The following is a 24,948-nucleotide window of genomic DNA, read 5'->3' on the forward strand; positions in this document are numbered from 1 at the left end:
GTTGGATCTCCCCTTGTTTCACCGGGAATAGGCATGTTTTTGACCAATTTACTCCTAGGCCCGAGATATCTCCAAAGTTCGAAAGCAAATTTCCAGCTCCCACCAGTGCTCTGTCAGCGTCTTCAAGAAAGAGCAGCAAATCGTCCGCATACAATGATATATATTGCCGAGCCTCTCTGCTCTCTAGCCCCTTATAGTGATCCCCCAGGCGGATCGTTGTCGCTAGTGGTTCTACTGCTAGAGCAAGGAACAAAGGGGATAGCGAGCACCCTTCTCTCGTACCCCGAGCTACCGGGTATTGTGTTGAAATCAGTGTTCCGACTCTTACTCGGGCCACAGCCGACGCATATAACACCTTAGTCCATTGCAGGAAGTTTTCTCCCAACTCAAAGAGTCCCATTGCTTTATACAGATACTCCCATTCTAAACTATTGAACGCTTTCTCGATATCTAAAGACTAAGCATGGGCAAATTTTGCGAATCTGGCGTTCGCGAATTTTGCGAATTTGCGAACTCGCAATCCGCAAAATCCGCGAATTCTCGCAAATTTGCGGATTTTTTTTTGTGTTCGCAAGGATTTCTGCCAGTTCGCAAGGATTTCTGACAGTTCGCGAGGGTTTTGTAACAGTTCGCAATTGCGAACTTACATGTCGGCTCGCAACGGTCACGATTATGTTGTTTCTACGTCTGGTTCATCATCACAGGTTCCCAGCACCCTTTGTTTCACCCCTGCCACCCTCTGTTTCACCCATGCCACCCTCTGGTACATCAATGCCACCCTCTGGTTCATCATCACTGTAGATTATGGGGGGGGGGGAAAGCAAGCACACCTGCCTGCTTCAACTGACATGAATTAATTTGGGGTTGATTTATTAATGTGTCACTGTTTTAAAATTCCAGTCTGGCACCTGCTTCCTTATCTGTAATTTGCTTTCTGTTGCAGTGCAATTTTTTTTCCAGGACCTTTGTGGCCTACTTGTAGCTATTCCATGAGCCTGCTGTGAGGGTCAGAGCAGGGTCATACAATTGTTGCAACTAGCAAGTAATCTCTGGAGGGGCCCTTGTCAGGAAGCACTACAGGGAACGGTTACTAATGATGAGTTTGAACTTTTGAACCTGCTTTCACTTTTGCAAAACTCGTTTTTCTGCAGAACAGCATTACAGCAACTGTAATGCCCCACCAAGCTTATATGAGAAAGTTAATTTCTAATCCAAAAGTTATCCAAAGAAAATCAAAAGGCCTCAAATCCAAAAAAATGCAGGCAAATGTCAACCTGAGGAGTTATTCTGATAAAAATCATCATTTTCAGAAGGTCTATGCTGCTTGCTAGTAGATTTCTTGTGCAGAATTGCAATTTTTGAAATTTCGCGAGTGCGAGATTGTCGCTGCCTGCCGCACCTACATGTTCGCAATTGCGAACTTACACCGCAAAGAAAAAAAAATCCGCTGCGTGCAAATTTGCGGATTTTCGGTAAATTTGCGAGCGTTCGCGGATTGCGAATTTACAGAAAATCCACAAAATCCGCGAGCGTAACGGATTTTCCGCCCATGCTTACTAAAGACAATACCATTGGTTGTCTTGCCTCTGGGTGATCTTCCTCCAGTAGGCGGACTAATCGCCAAACGTCTACTAGTCCCCACCTTGTTTGCCAGTCGAGTCGACCTTTGGTCAATCTATGTATCGGGGAGTCAGCCAGTGGAGGATGTGATCTGTCTAATGTTATGTCTGTGATAGAATTAAAGTCTCAATCCATTAATAAAGGACCCGCAAGATAGTGCGCCAGAGACCCAGATATCTTCACCAGGAAACATAGCTGATCAACATTAGGTGCATAAACACTACAAAAAGCTATGTCTCTACCTCGAAGATTACCCTCAACGGCCACATATCTGCCTTTCGGATCTATCGTCTGCTTGGTGACTTGGAAGGGGACCCCGCTCTGATCCAGATCAGGGCACCTCTAGCAAATGCCGAGTACGTGGTGTTAAATACTTGGCTTTTCCACCTACACTGCAGCGCTAAGCCCTCAGCCTTGGTCAGGGGAGTCTCCTGGAGAAGTGCAATATGCACACCCCTACGCACTAAGTAGGCATGGATTTTATGTCGCCGTGTCATAGTGTGAAGCTCCCTCACATTCCAGGTTATACGTCTCAGATCGGCTGTATCACCCATTCTCCATTATTGTTCCGTGCAGTTGAAATAGTGACTCTGCATTCGCGCCGGTGATTATCCTTCCCCAAATTCCCTTCAAACAACCCATTCTTCCCGCCCCCCCAACAACAGGACCTAGCATTAACCATCTAGTTCCCATCCAAACCATTACAAAATGCAAAACACTTCTAAGCCCAACAGCAGACACTGCGGGCATGCCTTAAGGGCAATGAGGGGGGACTATGCGCCAACGGGTGACCAGTGCACTCTGGCATTCCTCACAGTCCAACGGAGCCCCAGCGAATAAAGTCTCTCTGACACCTCCCTCCCTTTCAACTTCAATCAGCTCATCCCCCCCGAGAACTCCCATTAGGAAGTCCAGCGTGCACCAATTGTACCATCCAGTTGGTTTTCCAGAAGTGCCTATTCTGCTTGGAAGCTTGTATCCTTTCCAGTACAAGAATTGGCTTGGTAGTTTGGTCTGCCCTGTTCCCATGATGCACTGGGCCAGGGACAGACTAATTTGCATGTAGCCAGGTTCTGAGCTGGGATGGTGCAGTGAGCTAAAAAACGGTGATGGATCAAGCCCTGATCTTTGGACTGGGTAGGAGTGGTCTGCTTAATTCAGACACTCTGTCCATCACCACCCCCTTTTCTGAATCATTATTCTGCATCCAGCATTCCCTCAGCTGTCGCCGGCGTGACTTTCGGTAAACGCTCACTGTCCGTTTCGGAGTGTTCAGTGTCAGACCGATTGTTGTCTTTCTCCGATTCCGTGCCACCCAGTGATGGAGTCTCCTGCGTGTTCGACAGCGTGGAGTCCACCGCCAGTACTCCTCTCCGCACCGCTTCCGTCTGCATCAGGGAAGGTTTTCTTAGCCCTCGTTGTCTATTTTGGAGCCTTCGCGATTTCCTTGGCGGCAATCCCTCTGCGGCGGTTTGCGCTCTTTGCTCGTTGCCATCCTTCCCAGCCTTATATAGCTCCAGCCAAACCCAGGCATCATCCGGGGTGTTGAAAAAATATGTCTTGCCCTCCATAATGACCCTCAGCTTGGCCGGGAAGAGGAGGGAATATTGAAGACCCTCATTGCGCAATTCCCTCTTGATTGCCAGAAAGGAGGTCCTTCGACGCTGTGTCTCGTAGGTATAGTCCGGAAAGATGTTTACCTTACTATTTTCCACTTCGAAGGGACCAGCGACTCACGCTTTCTGGAGGATCAAGTTGCGGTCTCGGAAATGTAGCAGTGGGGCTACCATCGGTCGTGGAGGCCGCCCTTGCTGGGGAGGTCTGGTTGGCACTCTATGGGCTCGCTCCAAAGTGTAGAATGTGGATAGGCCTTCAGGCACCACCACTGTTCGGAGCCAATTTTCAAGATATTGTACCATGTCCTGCCCTTCTATTTTTTCTGGTAGTCCCACTACGTGGATGTTGTTCCGGCAGTCGCGTCCTTTGGCATCCTCCGCTCTTTTTTCCAAGGCATCTATGCGTTCCAATACTGTAGCCATAGTAGTTTTGAGGTCCTTTTGTGTGGGTTCAAGGGCTTGGAGCGTCCCCTCCACTGATTTGACTCTATCTACCAGTTTACCATGATCGACCCTCAACAGGCCCAGACCCATGGCCACTTGAGCAATGTCTTGCTGTAATGCTGTGCGGGAGTCCGCTTTGACCGTCAGTATTTTGTCTAGCTGGTGCTGGAGGTGGGGGTGCCTCAGCTGGTCGGAGTCCGCTTGTTCTTCACAATCAACTAACTCGTCTTCCACCGTCGGTTGTGCTCCACTCTTGTTTCCCTTCGGCTTCCGCATGGTCAGGCGGGTTCTAGGCAATCTGTGCTCATTTTATTCCTGTCAATGGCGCTCCACCGCCGCCCTTTGGGGATTGTCGTCCGCTTCAAAACCCACTTGTTCCGGCCCTCCTTCCCACTCGTTCTGTACTTTCGCAGTACCTCGTTCCAAGCGCGGAATCGGTTGAATGTGGGAGGTAGCGCCTTCTGTGGGGCTCAGTTCAATTGCGGCTGTGCAGCTGATAACATGAAAGGGTGTAACGTGGCCTCTAGGGTCCGAATCCCATTCTCCTCCGGGGCCTTGTGGAGTGTTCAGTAGGAGGCTGTGTTGGTCGCCTTTTTGCTCTGTTTGTTCCTAAGGGGGGTTCACCTCCTACGTTGGTGTCTGGATTCACCCCCTCGCCGGCCTCAATAGATTTCACCAGGTTGGCGAGGTCCCCACTGCCCGCAGGGCCTCTCTCAGAGTTGAGGCCTGCACTGTTCCAGAGCCGCCAATCCGGAGGCCCAGCAAGCGCACTTTCTTTCCCGCTCTGCGCTCCAGCAAGATCTGCCGCCCTGCGACCTATGGGGCCAAGCTCCACGGCTCCGCCTGTATTTACGGCCCCAGCGAGAGCCCTCTTCTATTGCCGCTGATCAGCAAACACACGAGGGCAGAGCTTCACCCCCCGAGGTCAGTGGCTCCATTCTTTCTTCTCACCGGCATAGTGTGTAATCCAATCAGGAGGTCGGCTCCCCCTCATGCGCTCATCTACCATCCGCGGCGCTTAGCGGCGTCAGGACCGGTGTTCCTCCGGTCGTTTCCGCTATTTGAGGTGGCCGCAATGCTCCTGATGCGTCACTCCCCCAGCTTCAGCCTCACAGTTGATGTTCCTCTCAATGGCCTTGTTCCACTCTCAACCTTTCAGTCGGGTCCCAAGATCTCTGAGGGATCTTCACCCAGCTCTCCTCTTGGAATGAGAGCCGCAACCGCCCGAGGACACCGAGGCTCCGCAGCCCTCCGGTGTGTTAGTCTCTCGTCACAGGCGCCATCTTGGGTCCGTGAAGTTTCCCCCTTCGGCGCACCAGCCAGCCCGCGATCGGGCTCTAGCAGGTCTCCGATTCAGCCGCCTTGCCTCGCATACATCCCCGATGGGGAGCTGCCCCTTCTCCTACTGTTTCTCGGGAGGTGGGGGTCTTAATCTCCGCTGTGTCAAGATTGAATGGGGCTCGTTTGCGGAGCCCTCTGCTTCATGCGTCCGCCATCATCAGTGCCAAGCCAAGCCCCCCTTGACGATGACCAATGGGAACAAATCCGAGAGTGGCCTGGGCCGGGAGCCATGTGGAATTGTCCACTGTTGAGGTTAATGGCACAGTAGTGAGGAGGGTAATCCTTGGAGCTGTGGTCTGGCTTCAGGCACCATAAGGAAATTTTATTTATTTTATTTATTTTGATTATTTATAGAGCGCGACTGATACCTTGCAGGCTTCCTGGCGCTAGAGAATACTCTACTGAGGATAGACCGGAGTAACTAGCAGGCGGGCAGATTAGGGGAATAGCCAGGTCTTGGTCTGTCTGACCAGCTGAAGGTCTGTCTGACCAGCTCCACAGGGTTTAAAAAGCACAGGTTTCTAAGTAGACATCTCTATGGCACACTGGGAGAGAAAGCTAAAAGAAGAATTGGCTAAAAGACGAAAAAGTAGTCTTAAAATTACTCAAATAGCTCTTCTGGATCTTCTCTGATGGCGCTGAAAGAAAACAACTGACGTCAGCATGCTTGGGTGGCACCTATATGGTCACCATGTCCATCACATCTGGCCTGGACAACATCTATGAAGTGGATATGTATCGGTGCAAAGTGGTACTTCTCAAGAGTTTCAAGTTCCACTCTGGCACTTGGGGAATATTCTAAGGTAAGGAATCTGTAGCTGGAAGTCTCTATCAGATATATTGGGCCCGATTCGCAAAACTAACTTAAGACAAAATCCTAAACTTACTACTTTTGGTATTAACAGAAGGCATTTACTAGTACTAAAGTTAGAATTTGTCTTACGTCTGTCTTAAGTTAAACTTGAGACAAAATCCTAACTTTACTACTACTAAATGCCTTCTGTGAATACTAAAAGTAGTAAGTTTAGGATTTTGTCTTAAGTTAGTTCTGTGAATCAGGCCCTATGTAACATGAAATTAAGTTGAACCTGGTTGAAGAATTTCAGTCAATAAATTCATTTTTTTCCAAAGAGGGTAACTGCAACTCTAGCACTTCTGCTGCTCGCTCTGGGCACTACTATGCGGAGTACAGCTCTATTCTGGTGATGCATCAAGCTTCATCTGCCCCAATTCAGTGCAATGATAGGGGATCAGATTTTCAAAGGCTGAAGTTTTCAATCAATCAATCAATCAGGATTCATAAAGCGTGGCTAATCACCTGCAAAGGAATCCAGGCTCTGGGACATTTTGACTATACAACTTCTGGTTTCATCTTAGTTATTTTGTAGCACAACATGGGACTGGTGCAAATTGATGTCTGTTTGGGATCAGAAACTGGCATCACAACTGGATCCAGTGGAGAGAGAGACAGCATTGACCACTTTATTGTAGGAACATAGGCGTGGACCCTAAGGCCAGAGTGGAAATCTGGACAGGCATTGCTAGGTGCTTGGGAATGGATACCAAGGGGTCATTAGATGCAGAGGAAGGACCGACTGACGAAAGTCGAACTGGAAATCCCTGCTACTTTCTGAGGGGGCCCAAAGGCACACCAAAGCTAGCCAGTAGTGTCTGGAGAATTGGCAGCATGTTTTGCATCAGGGCCACTATTTGATGCAGGGTGGACGATGGCAATTCGGGAACACTGGCAACATATGTAGGACAGACAGATAACACTGGCCCTTCAACTGAACCTGCAACTTCACAGTAGACTTTGCGTGCTGGGATGGGCATGAGTCCCACTTGGCTTTTTTGTGCTTATGGCACATTTTCAACTTCAACTTCCTGGAGGAACAAGACTTGGCACTGGACCACTCTTGTGAGGGTGTTCAAACGCATCCACCCATGGATTTTGGTGCATTCCATTCACTGGTTGACCTGGAAAATAGTCAAAATGATACGACTATGACGAGAAGAAATATCCTAGTTTTTGACCTCTTTTATGTTGTTTCACAGGGTCGTTTTTGTGCAGGAAGGTGTACCTTGCTGAGAAAAAACAATCCTGCTTACAATGCAGGCCCTCTTGCACCATGCTGCTAGGGTGCCAGAGCTGAGAAAAGACAGAAATGCACAGTATAATGTTAAATTTGGTGCATTCCTGTCCCTTCCCTATTACGCAGCAGATTGACGCGTTGCGCTGCACGCTTTTTTGATAAATGTGCCCCTTAGTATCTCCAATGAAGGAAGGGATGACGGGTACCAATGACTTTGTTGGGCACCTACAATGAAGGACTCATTCAAAAGCCACATATCTTTTATGAGTAAAGTCTTTGCTGTCTCAGTTAAAAATAAAATCTGTACGTTTTAAATAAAAAAGGGAATTAACCACAGAGTACAGCTGACTGTCACAGCCCTACAACATTTGTGAGAGCCACAAAATCTAAGATCATTATTTAATTAACTGTGCAGATTTGCAATTGCCTGCCCTGAACATTTTACCTGAAGTCGAGGTAATGTCACCTAATGAAGACGTGCCACTTAACCACCAGTGAAATCTGACAATATGAAGGTTCCCCCAACCTCATCAACAACAGGCAGACACCTCACCCCCTGCCCCATCTATGTTTTGTTCCTTCTCTGCAATGTCATTGAATCAAGGCTTGGAATGCAAGAAGTGAATGTGCCATTCTGAGGCTTTACCCATCTGAGCTAGATGGTACAGAAATATGGTAATGTAAGACAGCAGAGGACAGTCAAATCTGTGAAACCCGGGACAGCATACGAATAGACAGAGAAAAGGGCTTTAAAAGGTTAGACAGACAAGAGAAAGTGGTGCATTCTGTCTCATCCTTTACCTTTCTACACCACGGCCTCACATAACACATCTAGAAACGTCCTGCTGAACTTTGCTATCCTCTCCCTGTTCACCTCTTGTAGCCATCTGCTTTGCTACTCACCTTGACTTGCTTCTTCTCCTAACACTTCTCTACACTTGGACACCATCTGCCCCTACTCTCCCGTGTCTCTCTGCATACCTCTTTTTTTTAATACCAACTCTCTCTGACCCCCTTCCCTTGCCCAATCTCATTTGTTTTGTATACCTTTCTTTTCTGTATAGCACTTTATGACTTTGCCTCTTGGTTAGATCTTTACACACACGTAAATGAACTAAAGATTTAAAGAGGCACCAGTGGACTGGATGCCCTCACCAACCTGCACTCCTCCATTTGACATGAAACTCATGGCTTCAGCGTTTGTAGCCAGCTCCATGCAGGTGGTGTCTCCCCAGCCCAAGGACCTTCGAGTTAAGAGCTGCTCAGCGCGCACTTCATTCTGTCTGCAGCACTCTGAGAAAACACCTAAAATAAGTAGAAAAGGACATTACAAACTGTGAAGGTGGCCAAGCCAGTCCAAATAGCACTGATACCAATGCTAACATTTGAGAATATCATGCTCAAGAACTCAAAGATTATAATACTATGATAAAAATGAAATAAAAAACACAATCTAGAACAGAACTAGAGACACCCAAAACAGTAAAGGGTGTCAGACATGAGGAAAAATATAAAAGTGAAGGGAAAGTCATTGGGGTTTGATTTGGTGGCTTTTATTCAGTGAACAAGAAATTAGGTGACACAAGTCATGAGCATAGTTATGGCTGTCAGTTAACAGCAAGGCTGTGAGTACAGCAGAGGGCTTTGATCTTGCTGAAACAACATAACATAGTCTTTAATTGTCTTTTATCTTCTCCTGCTTTGCCTATTGTAACTGCTGCCTACGTTGACTCTGTGATCCTCTCATCTGACTCTAATACACTTTGTTGTACCCTCAGCCACCCCTGATTTACCCTACCTTTTTTCCGTTGTGCCCGGGAAGCCTCCCCTCGCTCGGCTGAGTTCAGCAGCTCCGGCCGGGGCCCCTGAGGGCCCGGGGAGGGCGGCCTCCCCATCCCGGGCGCTGTCCTTGGTCCTGCTGCGTGGCAGGGTGCCCGGGACGGGACGGGGTCCGGACTATGCAAAGGGGCATGCAAAGTTCACAGAGTAAAAATGTTGGGGGAGAAAGATCTAAAAGTTGGAATTTCCAGTATTAAACTGAGAATTGAAATTTGGGCAGAGAAGGAGAGTAGAAAGGAGAGGAGGGTAATGAATGACATCTCTATCAAAGGCAGGAGGCCAACGGTGGCAGTTGAACCACAGGTAGTTAAGAGAAGAGAATAAGCAAAAGTTACTTCCTGGTAGGAGCAGCTCCTCCGCTAAGTCGGAGGCGTTTCACATCTCTGCCTTTCAGCACCGCAAAAAAGGAAAAATTAAATGGCAATAATGGGCAGTTTTTTCCGTCCTGAGGCCGCTTTGTGGGGCAAGACTGGGCAGATCAGTGGGGAGGAGTAGTGGGCACCCTCCTAATTGTGCATTAATGTTTGTCCGGCAGTCTCGGGTCAGCCAAACAGTCATGCACACTTTGCATGTTCTCCACCCAGGCTGCATTACGGCCTGGGTGGAGAGCATTCCCAGGCTCCCGTTCCTCGTCTGAGCCCCAAAACACAGCACTCAGACTAATCACAACACTGCATTGCAGCGTTGTGATTGGCTTAGGGGAGCCTGGGTGCTTCCTGTTCACACAGAAGCCAGGAAGAGAATGGAGAGGATAGAAGAGTGTTGGCACTGGGCAGCCAGCCGGCTGATAATTGATCTTTAAAAAAAAAAGAAATTAAACCCCCACTACTCCAGCTTCCTGCCCCACTACTGCTTCCCGGGAGCAGCCATCACTGCTTACATGTCATCATGGTTCTTCTCTATGGGTATAACCGCTACATTCATATACAGTTGAATATCTCCACATGTGCAAGATCTCGGAACAAAATTATTTTTTTAGAAAAAGGCGCTGCTTGTTTGGGGCTGTTGGAGCCAGAAAGACCTTGAACCAGAACCTCTATTCGACTCAAAATTACAATGTAAGATATAATCATGTCACCCAGTCCCCCATACTGCCAATCTCCACAAGTACTCCCATACCTAGATGGCTCAAACATACAACACATAGACCCAACCTTGTAAACTAAACACCCCTTTAACTATCACACACCCTCAAACTATAGAACATACATTTAAGCGCATGCTCATGAATGCTTTCTCAGCAGTAGAGCAAGCATTAGGCGTTGCAGGCCTCATCACCTACCTTAAGCTCCTAGACAACAGAAGCTCAAATAAAACATGAGACATCATCCTCATACCTCATTTATAAACGTATTGTCGTTCCGCATGTCACACACCCTACAAACACCAAAGGCCACATCCTCGACCTTGTCTTCTTAACATCACTACAAATCCAATACAAACCACCCACCCTGGAATGAACCAATCAATCCACCACCCTCATATCCCTGCTGGTCGCTCTACCAATGAACCATGGTCAACCTAATAGAGAAGACCAAACCTTTAGATCATTCAAAAAATTCTCTAATCACAAATTGACATTTGTGCTCTTCTCTCACCCTGTCAACTACACGTCTGACACCCACACCGTCGTAAAGAACACCAACACTTCTTTGGGAAAACTATATGAACATTAAAACCTCAATTAAAGCATGCAAGTGCAAGACAGAACTTTCAGCACTCAAAGACCTTGATGACAATGAACAATCCATCGGTAGAAAGAAAATGGAAGAAAAATCGAACTTCCAATGACCACATAATACTGAGAAACAGCTCATCAAATCAGCTAAAGCAAGCATCTGTATCAATGCTATCAATAAAGTCACCAACAGAAGCAGAATTATTTCAAGAGACTTTATCTAAGCCATGCTAAATTCACCTATTCCTCACAGCCCATTCCATCATCCTATTCTTGAGTAAAAACATACTGAAGATCCATAAGCACATTGACAACAACAGGCCTGCTTCATCTATTATGCCTCTTTCCCAAAGACATCTGCAATGGTCATCCTTCAAAGCCTTATCTCTTACAGATCTCGCCAACAAACTCATCTCTCTCAAAACCACTTCTTATGATGATGTTTTACCCTTGTACTTCACAAACGCTCTTTCTAGTGATGCTCTCTCAACCCTACTCACCTATGCCAATGCCTCCTTCACTGAAGGAATTTTCTCAGAGGATCTCAAGACAGGGCAGATAATCCCAATCCTAAGGAAAACCTAAAATAGACTCATGACCTTGCCAACTATAGGCCAATGTCATTAACAAGTTAGAGAGTAACCCCTTTCACAAAGGCATAGGGTATAGGGTTCAGCCAAACGAATACATACGTTTTTTCACTGGGACGTGTTGTTGAAACCCAATCTTTCTGTAAGTGGATGCTTAATTATCAACCAAATACATTTGACGTATAAAACTACAAACCTTAGAATCTCATAAATATTTAATAAAATACATTGTAGGAGGCTGGCTTAGTATATGGGGCTCACTTGTGCAAGTGTAACACCCTTCACTAATGCAGATTTTAGTGGTCTTAGACAAGAATTAAAAGCTCTCTAAGTGGTGGCTGTGGAGAGCAGCCTTTAGGCTTAGTGCCGAAGCATTGTAAAGCAGCTTGTTTTACAAGTACTTATTCTTATGGTATAGGTTAAGTGAAAAATAACCACACAATGTAGTTATAAAAATAGGTATTTATTATAAACACTCACTAACACATTGCAGTGTCCCCTAACACGAGATATAATTAACAATATGCACAAAAATGTAGCAATAGAACAGGTAAGTAGCACAAATCTGCAGTGGTCACCTGGGGGAGACCAAACCATATACTAAGAAAGTGGAAACCACTCAAGGTAAGTACCTAGGAACCCCAAGGAGATCTTGTGCAGAGTGGGAATGAGGGCGCGTGCTCCATACAAGTCAATGGGTAAGTCGCAGTTGCAGTTTTAAAGAAGAAGGACCCGTCTCAGAGGACCCTGAAGAAGCACCAAGGAAGATGGAAGGTTGGAGAGTTACCACACCTGTGGATACACCTGGAAGCAGGATACCTAAACCAGGGACGCCAGGTGCGTAGGTGCGAAGTGATGTCGGAATCCACCGTAGACCACAATGGAGGACTTCAGTAAAGATGCAACTGGCGAGGAAGCTGAAAGAGTCCAGTTGAAGTCAAAGGTGGATTCAGGATGAGAAGAATCTGCAAGCAGAGGAGGCAGAGTCTTTGCCTCTCAGAAGTGACCAGGAGGCATGTAAGATGAATCCCCACCAATGTTGACAGATGCAGGATAGTTGACGGTGCCCTTCAAGTTGCAGCTGTGTGGACCAGGCAACGCTGTGGAAGACCAGTAGCTGTTTACAAGCTGTCCCCCATCAGATGTCAAGAGCCAGGCGGTCGGTGTCCATCGGGGGGGACCAACAATCCAACATAGTATGTGAAAAAGGTGCAGTGTCGGGACCAGCCAGTTCCAAGGGACTCACCACAAGCAGGCAAGTCAGAGCAGGCCCCAAGCAAACACAGGAGCCCACTGGAGCCAAGGAAGACACTTGACAGGACCTACAGGCCAGAGACACAGGAGTCGCAAGAGGACCTCAAGCAGCTCAACAATGATGAATGCCCACGGTGCAGATGATCCAATAAGGACGAAGATCTTAGAAGCAGGAGATACTTGAGGCTGGAACTTCTTGGAGCTCAAAGATCTCTGGAGGAGAGAGTCAACAAACCTTAGCAATGGCTCCAGCCGTTATGACGAGGGATTCTGGTTTCAAACATTCTGTAAAGACAGTACAGGCCTCAAGGAAATTGTAGAACTACCACCTGTGTTGCTGAGCCTTTCAGAGTCTGTGGGAGCCCAGGTTCAGGAGACTGGTCATCTCTGTTGGAGTGGTGCCTGCAGATGTAGGGAAAAGTGTAAATTCTATGCTAGCATAAGCGGCAGTAATTTTGACTGTTGCATCCATTTAGTTTCTGTTGTATTCATTTTACTCTCTGCTGTTCACCTTTTCACCCAGCCTGTGTCCTCAACTTTAGCTGACCTCTCTGACATGGTCAATCTGATTACGTGCTGGGGGGCTGCAGCTGCCAGTGCACCTGGTCTCAGATGTTATCAAATGATTGCTTATTGACGCTATAAACATTCCTTACTCCCCCTCTTCATCTCCTGACCACCTGGTCAGCCATCTGATCTGGTTTGTCTATAGCTATTTCCATGCTTAAACTTGTTTCTTCCAGTTTTTCTTCCCATGGGATTACATTGCAGCAAACAGCATATATGGGTGATGATTTTTGCATTATGTACACTTCCTCCCACAACACTCCAGGGTGTTGTTCGGATGTGGTCCCACTCATGAGTGACTTATACACTTTGTTTGTTTCTTTTCAACTCCAGTGCCGATCTCTCTTTTGTTAGTCTTTGGACCTGTGAGCGAGAGGGTGACCCTGCACCAGTGTGCCCTCACTGGGGTACATTTCCACAGATGCAGGGCAGTGACTCCTTCACTCCATAGGAGATTCCTTCAGGTGTATTATTTATTTATTTATTCAGTGTTTTCTATAGCGTGAACAATTACCAAGAATTGGGTGTCAGAGTGCTTTACATAGTCACCCCTTCACAATCAGAGGATATTCAATTCTTTAACAACAAGTGTGAAAGCATATTCAATAATATTGGCAAGTGCTGACCCTAGTCCAACCTGTAACATATTGAAGCATAAAGGAAATCACTAGGTAAAAGTAAAACATGCCATGAACATAATTCCGAACCGGAATAGGTCCACTCCTGATATCCTAGCTATCTACAATGGTTAAATTATTGCTACTCTAAAACAAATATACATTGATCAAGTTACTTGACTGTAGATAACATCCCTGTAGATGGACAAAGGACTACCTTTCTTAAATTGAGCTGAGTATACCTATTTTAGATCCATAAGAGAGGGTCAATCTGGTTCGTACATTGACTAATTTCTTTGATCTGCGATTAACAGGTCTTAATCTTGGATGTTCACATGCCTTGTGAAGTACCTGTTAAGGACGAGCACAGATGTTTCAGAAGACTGGCTGGACAAAAATAACAGGAGCAGCAGGAGTCTTCCCCGTTGCAGTCTCGTTTCCCAAAGCGAAGTCCAGCAAAGTCCAGCGTACCCAGGCGGTTGAAGTTGAAGTGGTTTTGGATCGGAATCTTGTCCCACGCGAATGTAGGGACTCACCCACAGGTAAGCTCTTAAATATCCTAAGGAGAGGGTTGGGACGATTCAGGGGTACCTCCCAGAAGAGGGGCTGGAGGGTACTCCCATGTCCATTGTCCAGTTTCAGGCCAGAGCAGGAGCCAACGAATCCCTGAACTGGAACTAAAATGAACTAAAATGAACATATCTCATGGGTTCAGTAAAACATTTTAAAAGCTTCCATTTGACACTTAGCTCCATTAAGAGGGCACCAACGCCACTAACATAATTAAATTGTAATATGGCTGTGCCGAAAATTTAAACACTTCTTATTAATGCAAACACCCGCAACTAAGAAACTAGCTACATGAAATGTTACACGTGCACTAAATACAAGTTGTAAAAATAGGAGCACTGGCCTGACCTGTAAAAAGCCAACCTCCCGCAAAATAGGTACCAAATATTTTTTTCTAATCTGTGCATAGTGTTCACAAAACATGATAAAATGTAATGTATCCTGTGTGGAAAAGTGATCACAATCACAGGGATTCGCGTTTTCTGGGGTGTCCCAAGTAAGATAGGAGCCAAGCATGAAATGTATCAAATTAAAACGGAATCTGGTTAAAAGAAACCGATGAAACAGTCTCGTCACTAAAACAAGATTGGGTTCAGGACCCAGAACAGTTATGAGTACATAATTCCTTCTAACAAGCGTTTTTTTCATCTCTGTCTCCTCCTGCTCTGCCGTGAGCAGATTTACCAGTGCAGTTTTAATCTCCATGACATCCTCTTTTTAAATACGTCTGGGAAATGAAAAAGCTCAGATCGCCCCACTTTCATGATCATCAGTTTAACGTAAACCAGCCATGGGATTCTGTGAGCTCTGTCCAGGGCAAGGCAGTCTTTAAGGATCAGATGGTTTAAGGAGATTTCCTTGTTAAGCCAGGTTTTTAACCAACAAATTACAGGGGCGGATTTTAATAAATCTATTACAAACCCTATGCCCAACTCTGAGTGTATTGTAAAGGTGGGGGTGGACTGGGGAAAAGAAAGCAGGGATCTTAAAATGTATTTTCTACCTTCTGGATGTTATCAAGGTTTGTATATCCCCAGATGGCAGAACCGTAGGTGGCTATAGCCAGACATTTGGCTTTATAAACTTTAAGGATAGCCTCCATTGGTTGTGCACCCATCCTTTTAGCAAAGCCCAACAGGGCTGCAGCCGATCTTGCTACTGCATTGCTTTTTGACTTATATTGGGGACCCCACATTCCTCTATCGTCAAAGACGACCCCCAGATAGGTGAAGATTGGAACCCTCTTTACTTCTTTGCCTGTGCAAAATAATGTTTTTGTTTTCTTTTTCCTGCTGGCCAGTCCAACGATCATGACCTGGGATTTTTGGGTATTAATTTTCAAATCTAATGAAGCCATGAAGTCGCCGAAGGAGGCCAATAGTCTGTTAAGGGCCACACCTGAGCGTGCCAAAAGAAAGGCGTCGTGCGCGTATAGGAGGACCGGAATCTTGGTCTCCCCTACACGCAGAACATCCACCGTTGAATCAGCCAGGGCTGGTTCAAGAGCATTAATATATAGTGTAAAGAGGATGGGGGCAAGGATACACCCTTGCCGCACCCCCCTCTCCGACTTAAAATAGCTAGTGCACCTCCCCTCCCGAGTGACTCTAACTGAGGCCTGAAAGCCACAATGAAGGTCTGCTAAAAAACTAACTAGCGGGGGTCAATACCCATGTCCAAAAGGACCCTCCAGAGCCTCAACCTATTCATCAGGTCGAATGCTGAGGATAGGTCCATAAAGGCCATGTACAGAGACCCCTCCCTCGCAGTCGTATATTTGCTAATAAGCAGTTGGAGGTTTAAGCATTGATCTAGTGTGCTCCTTTTCGCCCTGAAGCCATACTGGGCATTAGACAGGATTCCTTTACCTTCTAACCATGATGTCAATCTACCTAAAATGACTCTGCCCAGGATTTTAACGGCAGAGTCTATTAGAGAAATAGGCCTATAACAGGCAGGATCACCCCTTTGGTCTTTTTTAAAAATTGGTATAATGGTGGACTTTGCCCAGGACTCAGGAAAGTTGTTGTCTCTTGAGGCATTAAAAACGTTAGTTAATATCCTGGCCCAAAATTTCGGGGCACACTTATATAGGTCCGCAGGAACCCTGTCCGGTCCCAGGGCCTTATTTTTAAGTGTCTCATTTATTGCTTTTTCCACGTCTTCCTCCCCGAAGGCCAAAACTGGCCCAACATCGTGGAAGGATAGAGTCTCCTGTGTAGACCCATAAGTTGACTGGCTATAGATGCTTCCAAAGTGAGCAAGCCACTGCTTATCTGGAATAATACATTCCACACCCTGGTTCTCCACCCCAGAAAAATAGGGCTGATTAATAACCCCAAAAATTTGGAACTGTCCCGCAAGACCTCTTCTGATTGCAGGTCAGTTCAGGCCTCTTCCTTGACCTGAGTTTTACGACCCTGAATGGCCTGTTTGTATTGTTTCCTGAGGGTTACTATATGTGCTCTATTTCTGGGTGTTTCCTTCAAAGCTTTTAAAAGAGCAGAATGTGCCTTGGAGCAGTTTGAATCGAACCATCTTTTTCCTGTTTGCCCACCTGGTTTGGTTTTAACCATTAATTCAGTGTTCACTTGGTGGCATATAGTATTAAATGCCTCAACTATCCTGGTGTTAGGGCCAACATGGTCTAGGCAAATGCCCACCTTCACTTCAACCTTGGCCAATTTCAATCTCCTGCCCTGATCTTTTGGTACCAGGTCTGTTGCACATGAAACCTGTATGTCTTTAAAGTCCAATAACCCCCCTCGGGCAACCTCTAATATCACGGGGTTATGGTCGCTAAAGACAGAGTCTTCTACCCTATAATTTAAAACCATAGACAAAATAAAAGAAGATAACAAAATATAATCAATGACTGTTCCTGTATCTTTTTCTTTAAATGTAAAAGGCCTAGGCCTATCTATGCAGAAGCCTGATATGTAGAGGTTCAAGGAGGCCAAAAGGCTCTCCAAAACCTCACCTTGTTTCGTGTGTTCGAAGTGCATGGGCAGCAAAAAAGAAGGCCCCCCCCATTATTTTCCAAAGTGCACTCCAAGCTGCATGGATGAATATTGAAATCACCCATAAGGATGACCTCAAAACTATTATGTGACACTCTGTACTTGTCTAGAAACTCCCCAAGGGATTCTAGATGCTGATTTAGACCGACACTGTCTGGTGAATTATAAAAATTAATATATATGAGAACATGACTCTAGCTGTTTTACTGATCCTTTCATATTCAGTGACACTAATAGGGCTAAGCCTCCCTTTGCCCTGCCCGCCAGACTTGATTTAGCAGGAATGCTGAAGTGGACGTATCCCTCCAAGGAGAGGCTGTTTGCTGTGTCCCAGGTTTCTTGTAGAGCTATTATGTCATAGCATGTAACAAAACCCACCCAATTCTCATCCTGACTTTTCGATCTGCTACCAGCAATATTCCAGCTAAGGATTCTACAAATATTCTTGTGACATAAGTTAGAAGCAATCATGTTTATTATGCCACATGGGTTGTGTAGTCAATCGGAGCCCTCTAGCTGAAGCAGGGGAGAAAAACGGTTTGACAAAGCCAAGCCCCCACTCTCTGAGTAAGTTAGGATCCTAGGATGCTATAATCGTAACTGTCCAGTCTGGCCTACGGCGAACAGGGAGCCTTGCAATAGTGAAAAACCGGCTCTGGTGTAATTCACTACCAGGTCATGGTACACACTCCAGGCATGACCTGTTTTGTGCAGACAATGCACCCTGCCCACAGGCCTTCTGTAGGGGTGACTAACATGCAGCCAAGGGAAGGTTCACAGACGATCGAGTCGTTGCACTCGCCGAGTCACACAGTGGCCCAGGCAATGTATGGCGCTCTGCGGTGGCATGCCTGAGTCATACTTTACGAACTTCCCCGGCGGGTAGCCCAATCGGCGCTGCAAGCCCTTCAGCAGAATTTGATTTACAAGCCCCAGGTACTAGGGTCTGACAGTAAATCAAATACATCAATCATGAAGTCATGAATTAAACATCACTTTACTCAGGGAGCACTTGCACTGTTGCACTAGATGGCAGTAGGGCAGTGCCCTAAGGGTCTAAACCAGCAACCATAAAAAAACAGAGGAGGCAATCCGTCAAAAAGAGGAAGGGAGACCGACGCCAATGGTACCAGGTCTAACACTCCCCATGTCCAATTTATGGAAGAAGCCTAGTGACTGGGCTCAGATTAGCAGGATCCCAGTCAGACTAATCAGAAAAACATAGCAACACCATGCAAACGTGGGGGTAACCATGCAGGAGGATCCCACTTTCCTATACACATAAAATCCTATTAACATTTGTTGATATAATATATCATCCTTTGGACCAGATACATTGTAGGAAAGTTGGATCTTCTTTCATGGTTACCCCCACTTTTTGCTAGTGTCAGTCGTTTTTTTGGACTAGTCTGACTGGGATTCTGCTACTCGGGACTCCAGTCTCTGTGCTTCCTCCCTAATTTGATTATAGTATGTACTTCTGTACCTTCACAGTTGGCCACTGGTGTACCCGTGTAGGTCCCTAGTATATGGTACTAAGTTACCAAGGGCATAGGTACACCGGGGTCTCCCATGGGCTGCAGCATGGATTGTGCCAACTTTGAGAGACCTCTCACACTGTGAACATAGGCCAGCAATTGTAGCCTGTGTGAGTGGGTGCTAGCACTCCTTACAACAGATATAGGTTTTCCAATAAATGAGGTCACTGCACTTAAAACCCACAAGTCATCCCTAAGGCAGGCCTTTTAATGCTGAAGGCAGGGTGCTTGATTATAAGTGGGAGGGTACCCCTTCATGAGCAGGACCCTCCTGCAAACCCAGGAGTTGATTCTCCAGGCTTTGTAACAACGGTCAGCCATTTTAATGCATATAGTGGACATCAGTCATTATGAGATGTCTAACTATATTGTGGCCATTACCAATCCCAGTCATGCTTGATATCAATCATGTTGGAATCATACCCCAACACGGATTCCAGTGTTGGAATTATGATCCCATGCACAGGGGGCTCCCGTGTGATACCTCCCTGTATTCCTGCGTACAGACTTTCTGGGTCTGACAGCAAGCTAGTGCTGCTGCCCATCACAGAAACAATTCTCCCCACCTGCTGTGGAGCCAAGCATTCAGTGCCCTCCTTGCATACTCCAGTTTGAACCAGTTCAGGGAGCCCTTGGCTCCCACTCTGGTGCGAAATTGGACAAAGGACATGGGAGTATCCTCCGCTCTGTCCAGCCCCTCCTCTGGGAGGGACCTCTAAGTCATTCCAATTCTTTCTCTAGGGTACTTAAGGGCTTACTTGTGGGTGGCTCTTCAGATTCATCATGGAACAAGACTCAAGCCTGAAACTACATTACTCTTCAACCGTCTGGAGACTTGGACTATGCCTGGAAGAATCCTGCTGCTCCTGGTCTCACTGTTCTGCAAGCCTTCTTCGCCATCCATGTCTGTGCTTGTTCCAGGATCTTAAACAGACCTGTGGGCAGCAAAGACACCCAAATTAATCTCCGTTGGAGTAAAGGAGTCACTCCCCTGATTCTGCAGGCACCACAACAAAGCTGACCGGTCTGCTGCTCCTGACGTCCCACACACTTGAAAAGGCTCAGAGGTGGTGGTTCTGCAATTCTCTCAAGGCCTGACCTGTCCTCTCCTCAATTTTGAGGCAAGTATCCCTTGTCGGAACTGCTGGGACCAAACCCATGTGCACTGCGTGGACTTGCCCTTGACGGCTTGTTGGCACTGCACTCCAGTGATCTTCGGGCCACAAGAGCTCCAGCCTACAGCATCTCTTACTACCGACAAGAGCTCCTGCCTACAACATCTCCTGCTTCCAAGAACAGCATCTTCACTAAGTCCTCTGTACCGTGGTCCTTCCTTCCTGGTGAGCTTCTTGAGGTCCTATTGCGACTCCTGTGCCTTCATCCTGTGGATCCTCTTGAGAGTCTTCTCCTGCTCCAGTGGGCTTCCCTGCTTGTTCGAGGCCTACTCTGACTCTCCTGCTTGTGGTGAGTCCCTTGGACCTTGCTGGTCCCAATGTTGCTCCTTCTTTGCTTTCCACACCTGTTTCAACTGCCAAGGCTTGTTGGTGCTCCAGCCGGGCACCTATCCGCTGGCTCTCAACTTTCAACGTGGGACAATTTGTGCACAGCTCCTGGTCTTCCTCAGTGTCACAAGGTACTTAAAGCTGCAGCGGCAAGGTCACTGTCAACTCCTTTGAAACGTCAGTCATCTGTGGGCATTGTTCTTCAGTGCTTCCTGTTCACCTCTGCGTGCCTTAGACACTGCCTCTTCTGCTTACAAGTACTCCTCTTCAAGAATCCACCCGTTGATTCCAGCGGACTTGGACACAGTCTTCTGCAGTGGCATGTTTCCTGAAGTCCTCCATCGTCACCTACGGTGGTTTCCGACTTCACTTCGCACATATGCACTTGACTTCCCTTGTGTAGGTACCCTAGTTCCAGGGGTATCCACAAGTGGGGTGACTCTCCAACCTCCTGTCTTCCATAGAGAAGGGTCCCTCTTCTTTAAACCTGAAACTGTTACTTCCCTGTAGACTTCGTTGGACACATAGCTGTGTTTCCAAACTGCACACAGCAATCATGCGGCTCCTGGGTGTTTCCTTGTGTTTCCAGCTCCTTTGAGTCTCCTTGTCCATGTCCGGACTTCAGTAGCAGTTTGCATTCTATTTTATTAATATATGGTTTGGTCTCCCCCCTGGAGACCACTGTATTTTATGCTTACTTACCTCTCACAATTGAAGTATTCTTGTGTATTTTTGTTGATAGCTTTGGGTAGGAGTTATATCAATGTATAAGTGAGTGTTGTCTAATAAATAAAACTACTTTTATGAAAACACTGTTAGTTTCTTTTTGATTTACCCTACACTACATGATTAGATCTGGTAGAACAGGCTGCTTAACACTGCTTCAAGATAAACCTGAAGACTGCGCTTCATAGCTACCACTTAGAGAGCATTCTAAGGTTGTGTAAGACCTCTAAAATCACCATAAGGGTTGTCTGGATTATACAAAGTGCTTCTCTTAAATAAGTGTGCACCATATACTAAGCCTGCCTCCTACATACCTCCTCAAAAACATTTGGTCCAACAATAACATAAAAAACTGTACACAATCAAAGTACTAAAAAAGGTTATAGTGTGGATGCAGTGAGTAAGTAAGTAAGCAAGTAAGTAATATTTTATTTGTACATGATTAATTAAAATGTTTACAAAAATATAAAACACCAGTAGCGACATTAAAACAAATCTGTAGTTAGGATTAAAAAGAACACAGCTTGCTCTGGTCAAATCAAGGTTGTCCTCAGGTGCTAATGAAGAACTTCAAACGATGTCAAGTCTTTTACTCATTGAGTCAAAGAACTTCACTACCTGGCAGTTAAATGATGTGTTACTAGAGGTAAAGCATAGTATAACTGCCTGCCTACAGGTCCGAACAGCATGTGACTTAAAGGATGGAAGCAGGAGGTTATGCCTCAGGTCCCTGAGTCTAGGGCATATACAAATCACGCGGACAATATCCTCTTTGCGAGACTTGCACAGGCGACACTGTTGCGAGGCGGGTGGTGGTGGTCTCTCCCAAGGGGGCAGGTGTGGCAGTATCGGGATTACACCAAGGCGTAATTTTAAAAACTGTTCTTTATTTTGTATTTTCATCCCGATGTTGAGGTATGCTTGTGGCTGTATTTTACCATATCCACCCAGGGTTGTCCATCCGGGCGCTCTGTTTGCTGAGTCTTTCTTATCTTCAATCGCAGCGATAATGCGTGCTGATTTTTTGGCCAGTTTTTTAAAGGACTGGAGGTCTGTAGACGTTTCTCAGATGTCAGAGTCAAGTCAAGTCAAGTCAAGTCAGAGAATTTATATAGCGCGCTACATACCCAGAGGGTCTCAAGGCGCTTGAGGAGGGGAGGGGAATTACTTGTCAAATATCCACGTTTTAAGTTGCTTTCTGAATTCTAGGTGGTTCTGGGTAAGCCGAAGGTAAGTGGGAAGTGAGTTCCAGGTTTTAGCTGCTAGGTAGGAGAAGGATCTACCTCCCATGGTGGTTTTGTTGATGCGAGGTACAGTGGCAAGGGCTTGGTTGGATGATCGTAGCTGGCGGGAGGGGGTGTAGAAGGACAGTCGTGTGTTGAGGCATTCTGGTCCGATTTCATAGAGTGCTTTGTGTGCGTGGGTTAGGAGCCGGAAAGTGATCCTCTTATTGACGGGAAGCCAGTGGAGGTTTTTCAGGTGGCCAGAGATATGTTCTTTACGCGGGATGTCTAGTATGATCCTGGCTGAGGCGTTTTGGATTCGTTGGAGTTTTTTCTGGAGTTTAGCGGTAGTACCGGCGTAGAGGGTGTTTCCATAGTCCAGTCGGCTCGTGACCAGAGCGTGGGTGACCGTTTTCCTAGTTTCGGTGGGGATCCAACGAAATGTTTTTTTGAGCATGCGAAGAATGTTGAAGCAGGATGAAGAGACGGCGTTGACTTGTCTGTTCATCGAAAGTGAGGAATCCAGGATGACGCCCAGGTTCCGTGCATGGTCTGTCGGGATGGGTGCTTTTCCAAGGGCTTCTGGCCACCAAGAGTCGTCCCATGCTGAGGGGGAGGTACCTAAGATGAGGACTTCTGTTTTATCTGAGTTCAGTTTCAGACGGCTGTGTTTCATCCATTCGGCTACTTCTTTCATTCCTTCGTGAAGGTTAGTTTTGGCGGTGCTGGGGTCATTGGTGAGTGATAGGATCAGTTGAGTGTCATCCGCGTAGGAGATGATGTTGAGGTTGTGTTGGTGGGCGATGGCCGCGAGGGGGCTCATGTAAACGTTGAAAAGGGTGGGGCTGAGTGAAGATCCTTGTGGTACGCCGCAGATGACTTCAGTGGCCTCTGACTTGAATGGTGGAAGGCGGACTCTCTGGGTTCTTCCGGTGAGGAACGAGGTGATCCATTCTAGTGCTTTTCCTTGGATTCCGATGTTTCTGAGGCGTTGTAGAAGGGTGCTATGGCAGACTGTGTCGAAGGCTGCGGAGAGGTCGAGGAGGATGAGGGCGACTGTGTCTCCATTGTCCAGTAGAGTTCGAATGTCGTCTGTTGCTGCGATGAGGGCGGTCTCCGTGCTGTGTTTTGCTCGGAAGCCGGACTGTGAGGAGTCGAGGGATTTGTTGGCTTCGAGGAAGGCGGCGAGCTGGTTGTTGACGGCTTTCTCGATGACTTTGGCCGGGAATGGAAGGAGCGAGATGGGGCGGTAGTTTTTTAGTTCGGTGGGGTCCGCTGTGGGTTTTTTCAGAAGGGCGCTGAGTTCAGCGTGTTTCCAGCTTTCCGGGAAGGTGGCGGAGTTGAGGGAGCAGTTGATGATGTCTCGGAGGTGCGGTGCTATGATGGAGTCTGCTTTGTTGAAGATGTGGTGAGGGTATGGGTCTGTGGGGGATCCTGAGTGGATGGAGTTCATCAGGCGGATGGTGTCCTCAGTGGAGATTGGGTTCCAGTCGGTAAGGATGTTCGAGGGGGGTGAGGGTTCAGCAGATGGTTGGGTGGGTTGGTCTCCGGGTTGGTTGTCGAAGCTGTTGTGGATGTCTGCAATTTTGTTGTGGAAGAATGAGGCTAGGGAGTCGCAGAGGGCTTGGGATGGGGTGATGTCGTTAGAGTTGGCCGAGGGATTGGTAAATTCCTTGAAGATGTTGAAAAGTTCCTTGCTGTTGTGGGCGTTGTTATCTAGTCGGTCCTTGAAGGCGGTTTTCTTGGCCTTTCGGATCAGTTGGTGGTGTATGCGGGTGGCGTTTTTGAAGGCGTCTTTGGTGCTGGTGGTTGGGTCTTTTTTCCAGGCCTTCTCAAGGGAGCGGCAGAGTTTCTTGGATTTCTTAAGATCATCGTTGAACCAAGAGGCCTTCTTGCTGCCAAGTTTGCTTTGTTGTTTTTTCAGTGGTGCTAGGATGTCGGCGCTGTTGGATAACCATAGGGTGAGGTTGGTGGCGGCTTGGTCGGGGTTTGAGGAGTGGGTTGGGGGGTTTAGAAGAAGCGATGAGGAGATCTGTTCGGTGGTGATTTTGTTCCATTTTCTTTGTAGAGTTGGTTGGGGGTGGTTGTTGGATTTGGGCTTGTTGTAGGTGAAGTGAACGCAGCTGTGGTCAGTCCAGAGGAGAGCCGTAGTGTGGCTGAAGGAGACATGATTGCTGGAGGTAAAGATAGGGTCGAGTGTGTGACCTGCGATGTGGGTGGGGGAAGTGGCCAGTTGTTTAAGTCCGAGGTTGGCGAGGTTGTCCAAAAGGGTGGTGGAGTTGCGGTCGTTGTTCTTTTCAAGGTGAAAATTGAGGTCTCCCAGAAGGATGTAATCTTTGGAGGGGAGTGCGTGTGGAGTGATGAAGTCCGTGATGTCCTCACTAAATTGTGCGCGGGGTCCTGGAGGTCTGTAAAGGAGGGTGCCTCTGAGTGTGGTCTTGGGGTCGATGTGGATCTAGAAGTGAAGGTGTTCAGAGTTGGCGAGATTGACGTCAGAGCTGGTTGAGATGTTGATGGATTTCTTATGGACGATAGCAATTCCTCCTCCTGTGTGGCCGGTACGGTCCTTGCGTATGATCTTATAATCTTCTGGGATGGCAATGGTGATGTCTGGGGCGGAAGAGGCGTTCATCCATGTTTCTGTTAGGAAGGCGACGTCCGGAGAGATGGTGTCTAGTAGATTCCATAGGTCAATGGCGTGCCTGTGGAC

The 24,948-nt window shown here is 47.0% G+C and overlaps 1 protein-coding gene across 1 annotated transcript in view; it reads right to left on the reverse strand.

The window, feature by feature from the left end:
- Positions 1-24,948, reverse strand: part of LOC147693339 (transient receptor potential cation channel subfamily M member 2-like) — a 1,947,553-nt gene that overhangs the window by 755,854 nt on the left and 1,166,751 nt on the right. The window contains exon 12 of the mRNA XM_086935940.1: positions 8,274-8,419. Coding sequence (XP_086792066.1) covers positions 8,274-8,419 — 146 coding nt within the window. The remainder of the gene's footprint in view (positions 1-8,273; positions 8,420-24,948) is intronic.

The sequence above is a fragment of the Lissotriton vulgaris genome, chromosome 8, assembly GCF_964263255.1.
Source record: "Lissotriton vulgaris chromosome 8, aLisVul1.2, whole genome shotgun sequence".
In the NCBI taxonomy this organism is placed as follows: Eukaryota; Metazoa; Chordata; class Amphibia; order Caudata; family Salamandridae; genus Lissotriton; species Lissotriton vulgaris.